We start from the raw sequence: 5,618 nt of genomic DNA on the forward strand, positions 1-5,618 counted from the left end.
TGAAAAAAAATATATGATGTGCACCTCAGGGGTGGAGCTAAGAGTGTCGGCAAGGGCTTCGGCCCAACTTTGGTTCAAAACCATGTATTTATCTTAAAAAATTCATTACATATGTACAAATTCTTAATTTATAACTCAGTAGCTTGAAACGATTCGAATTCCCAAAATCAACAATAACAACAACAACAAACCCAGTATAATCCCACAAGTGGGGTCTGAGGAGGGTAGTGTGTACGCAGACCTTACTCCTACCTTTGAGGGTAGAGCGGTTGTTCCCGATAGACCTTCGGCTTAAGAAAGAAAAAAAAAGCAGTAACAACAACAATACCAATAGCAAGATAATAAGAAACAAGCAGTGACAGGATAATAAGAGAACCAGCATTATCAACAACAATATAATAAGAAAACATATAGTAATCAAGGCCGACAATAACCGAAAAATAAGGCTGACTAACTACTACTATCTGTATGGGGAAGTCACACACTCGACTACCTACCAACCTTCTACCCTAATCCTTCCCCAAAATCATAAGCTTCAAATCCTAGCTCTGCTTCTAATCATCTTGTGACAATGTACCTCTAAATCACAGTAGCAGCTGTTAGCTTTCTAGCTTTGTTTTTCTTGCAGACTGTCTAGTTTGCTGTTATATGCATGTTTTTTCTTCAGAGTAATAAAATTAGTGCTAAATCAAGCAGAGTAAAGCGTTGGTGCAAGTCTTGGCTCAACCACAGCAGCAAGTGGAATCTTTTTTGGTATGGAGAGGCCAAAAATTTCCTCCATGTTGAGGTCCTCAGGGGTCATATTATCGGGCAATGACCATTTAAATCCATGTAGAAGATTAGCTAAGCTAGCTTGAATCACCTTAAGCCCTAAGTTGTATCCCGGACACATTCTTCTCCCAGCTCCAAATGGCAGTAGCTCAAAATTATGTCCTTTGACATCAATGGAATTTCCGAGAAACCTCTCAGGTTTGAACGCCTCAGGCTCGTCCCACAAAGTAGGATCTCTTGCGATAGTCCATACGCTTACTAGGAGCCTGGTTCCTTTCAGAATGTCGTAGCCGGCTACTTTACAATCTTCTCCGCAGAGCCGTGGAGTTAGCATTGGTGCCACGGGGTGAAGTCGCATAGTCTCTTTAACAATTGCCTCTATATAAGGAAGATGTGGAATGTCCTTTTCTTGTACCCATCTGTTCTGCCCAATCACTCGATCCAATTCCTCTGTAGCCTTGTTGAAAATCTCCGGCTTCTTTAGCAGCTCTGAGATTGCCCACTCCACGATCACTGCTGAACTCTCGGTTCCACCAGCCAACAAGTCCTGATTGTGCAATACATATTTTTAACTCTTTATCATCAAGCGCCAAAAAAGAAAGAAATACTTGACCACTGACTTTGACTTTCTCTCGACCCGTAGCCCTCCAACTTTCATAGAAAAAGTGGAGTTGGCCATCGATTTCGTCAACCATTATATGTTTTAACATGCGGATAGACATTGGAACCAACTAAATCTCGGTCAACCATAAAGATCCAAACTTTTAGTCCTAGTTAGGGGCGAATATAGTGTTCTACTAACTGGTTTAATTGAACCCATAACTCTCGATGCGGAGTAAAAATTCATTAAAATTGTAAAAATAGTAGATATGAACCCACAACTTTAAAAATATAATGAGTTCAATGCTAAAAACCTGAAAGGTGAATTTTAATTCTGGATCCGTCTATGGTCCTAGTGAGGAAATTATCAGTGGTGACACCCAAGTGGTAGAAGCAATAAAGGATCTAGTACGTGGTTAATAAGATTTTTCATAAATACTAGAGTAGTACTTTTATTTTTGTGTGCTATTATTTTTCTTTTGTCTGAAATTGATAAGACGTTATGAGTTGTGAAGGTGATATATATACCTGGGTGAAAGCCTTGACTCCATGTCTCTCTAGTTTAACCTCCAGAGTGGGATCATCAGCAAACTGTAGTAAAACATCCACCATGTCTTTGGCAACGTAATTCTCCTCAGCGTTTCTCCTAGCGTTATGCTGGTCGAGAACATGCTCCAAAAACCTGTCAAACTTGTTACTTAATACCTTCATCCTCTTAACATAACCTTGCAAGTCCATGAAGTCAATCCAGGGGATATAATCTCCAATATTAAGTACACCATTTAGCAAGAACAGCTCGTCCAACATTTTCTTAAATTCCTCGGGAGTCACGATCGAATTCTTGGATTCGTCCAAATACCTCTTTCCCAGCACCATCCTGCTAATAACATTTAAACTCAGGGTCATCAAATAATCTTTCAGCAGAATCGGTTTTCCTGTACTTAAGTTATACAAATCATGGAGGAGAGAATGTAACTCCTCTGTACGAATATACTCGAGTGACTCGAGCCGTTTTGCGGTGAACAGTTCCATAAGGCACATCTTACGTGCCTGCCGCCAATAGGGTCCGTAGGCGGACCAAGTGATATTCGAATAGTTGTAGGTGGTGTACTTGCCAGCAGCCATTTTAGGCCTGTCTACAAAGTTGATATCCATTGATTTGAGGAAAACCTTAGCCATTTCGACTGAGGAGCCCACCACAACGGGGTAAGACCCGAAGCGGCGTTGCAAAATGGGCCCATACTTGAGGGAGAGTTCATGGACAGAGCGGTGAGCAAGGGGGCCAATGAGGTTAAAGTTTCCGATGATTGGCCATGGTTTTGGGCCGGGTGGTAAGTTGAGTTTCCTTTGGCGGAGATATTTGGAAAGGAAAAAAAGAGCCAGTGTAGCTAGACATGCAGCTGCATAAGCAGTATAGGTAGGAGTTTCCATTTGGAATTACTGATAGTGAATCAATGGTTGAGTTAATGGCTCCTCAGATGGGCTAAATTTATATTAATGTTGGAAAGAAGCTTGAATAATATTGCTCGTAGCACGAATAACAGCTGGCTTATTAGTTATATTGATCATTTTGTATTGTTTCTCCTTGCTTTGTGATCTACTGATCTGTGATCTGTGATTTTTTGTTATATTAATGCTAGAGGACAAATTCTCTAAATAAACAATCTTAATGAGAGTAGTTAGTACTCCTCATTAACTTAAATATAGTGTCAAACTATTAAGAATAATAGTATAAGGACATCCTACTTGAAAGTTGGAATACAATAATGAGTTAAAAACTCAAGTATAAACACAGGCTCAAAACAGTATTTTAATGAGTGATGGAGACAAAGGCTCCAAAAGAGGACAAGAACGAGTGGAATCGGAATGGAAAATAATGTATAACTTTCTAGTGCATAGATCTAGCAACGCATTCTAGGCACAGATCATTGGTATTGGATGTATCGTTAAGTTGTGCCGAGTCAAATCTGCTCTTTCTCTTTTCCAATGGATCAATATTTTCGATCCAAGATTCCAAGACATAAAAAAAAATGAGAAATTAGCTCAATTCCTTACTTCTTACCACCTAACCAATTTCTTTTTTGTCCTTTGATCAAATTTAAAACAATTATCAATCCTAACACACCCCATGTCACTTCAAACACTTCCCAATCTCCAACAATCCAGGTGTATTATGACAAAAAGTAAGGAAAAATAGTGATTTTGGTCCTTGTATTATTACTATATTCTACTTTTGATCCTTGTGATATTTGACCTAGTACATCAAACCTTCAATCAACTGAAGTGTGCATTTTTTATTTTTAAGCTAACAAAACTAACGAAACTAAACGGAAAACCTAGCAAGAAAGAATTAAGACTGGAATGTAACTAAAGAACTTTAGCTATTTTTATCCTACTGATTGTTATCCATATTTCTTGATATTCCTCACCAAAATAGGCAACGTCACGTAGATCATCTGGCAGCTAACTATTGAAGATCCAGAAGAATATTGTTGGCTGTAAGCCATGTTTAACGGACAAGGTAATTAGTGATTGATGTTTAGGTAAGTTTTCGTTTTATTCGGCTATCTCATTTGTCTCATTCTATTTTATCACCAGATAAATGTTTATAATACAAGCTCTCGCAGGTATGTATGTATGTATGTATATATATATATATATATATATATATATATATATATATATATATATATAGCCAAAGTACAAAATTTATTTAAGACAAAAAAAAAAAACAATTTAAAGCTTGACATTCAACATTGTTTTCATTCTTCAGGAGTATCTAAGAAGATGATAAGTTTCTTGACTTTCCATTGACCCATTTTGGTGCAGTAGACATTCCCAAGCTCAGAGCTTCGAATTGTCATGGCTTCGTTAATATTAGTGCACTAGACATTCTAGATGTGGGTTTATTTGAACCCACGGCTTTTAGTCTAAATCTAGATTTATAAATTGTTGAGAATATTGAATTATGAACTCCAAAGTAATGGGTTCAGTGGTTGAAACCCCATATGGAACCCATAGAATTAAAATTCTGAGTAGGTTTCTTCTGTGGGGTCCATACCTCACCTACCAAAGAAAAATAAAAGAAACGAAAATGAGACGATTGCCGAAACTTACGGCTTAGGCGGTGGACAAAACCAATTTTTCTAAAGTTGGTTTTCTGATTGAAGATTCCAATCTTTGATTAGTTAGAGGTGCGGTGACTTCTCCTATAAATAGAAGTATTCAGTTTCATCTCGAACACACCCAAATAACGAGAGAAGCAGAAAGCAGTGAGAGTAATCCACAGATTGTTGTCTGTGAGATAACTAGTGAGTGATTGTAATATTGTAGTGAGGTGTTTTAAATAAAGAGTGTTATTTCTTTCAAAGTTGTAGTAGTCTTTTGACACTACTGAGTTGTAATATTGCTTCGCTCGAATATTGTATTTTACCCCACTAAAATATTTGGTGTCATTATTACTCTCTTGTGTTATTATTTGCTATGGATATTATTCCTGGGCGGAATTATTATTTTTTATCCCAACAACGTGGTATCAAAGCCATGACAAATAATGGTCCGCTATCTTTTCAGTACCCACGTCTGATAAAAGATAATTATGAGAAATGGTGTCTACGTATGAAAGTCATTCTTGGCTCTCAGGATGTGTGGGAAATCGTAGATAGAGGATATTCAAAACCAGATAATGAGGAAGCTCTGCCTCGAACTGAAAAAGAAGTCTTGGCAAAGACAAGGAAAAAGGATCAACAGGCTCTCACGCTCATCCACCAATGTTTGGATGATGCCATGTTTGAGAAGGTGGCAGATGCTACCACCTCAAAGGAAGCTTGGGGGATTTTACAAAATTCTCTTCAAGGAGTTGACAAGGTGAAGAAGGTAAAACTTCAAACTCTAAGGGCTAATTTTGAAGCTTTAAAAATGAAAGAATCCGAATGCATCTCAGATTATTTTTCAAAAGTGAAGGCTGTTGTAAATCAACTAAGAAGATACGGGGAGGACATAAAAGATGTCCGTGTGGTAGAAAAGATCCTTCGCACTTTAACACCTAAATTTGATTTTATGGTGTTTGAGGAGTCTAAAGATTTAGACTCTATGATGGTGGAGCAATTGGAAGGTTCTTTACAAGCCCACGAAGAAAAGATCAAAAGGAGAAAAGAAGTGCCATTGGAGAAACTTCTTAAAACTCAGGCATCCTTCAAGGATTATAAAGGTAAAACAAGCTATCGAGGAAACGGACGAGGACGAGG

General features: G+C 37.9%; 1 protein-coding gene across 1 annotated transcript; it reads right to left on the reverse strand.

The window, feature by feature from the left end:
- Nucleotides 1–387: 387 nt before the first annotated feature.
- LOC104222084 (trimethyltridecatetraene synthase-like) lies at nt 388–2,843 on the reverse strand. The gene is made up of 2 exons (XM_009773262.2): nt 1,900–2,843; nt 388–1,318 (listed from the first exon to the last, which is right to left on the reverse strand). The coding sequence occupies exons 1-2, from the start codon at nt 2,800–2,802 to the stop codon at nt 689–691; spliced, it is 1,533 nt and encodes a 510-aa protein (XP_009771564.1). The 5' UTR covers nt 2,803–2,843; the 3' UTR covers nt 388–688.
- Nucleotides 2,844–5,618: the final 2,775 nt, after the last annotated feature.

Source organism: Nicotiana sylvestris, chromosome 3 (genome assembly GCF_000393655.2).
Source record: "Nicotiana sylvestris chromosome 3, ASM39365v2, whole genome shotgun sequence".
Classification (NCBI taxonomy): Eukaryota; Viridiplantae; Streptophyta; class Magnoliopsida; order Solanales; family Solanaceae; genus Nicotiana; species Nicotiana sylvestris.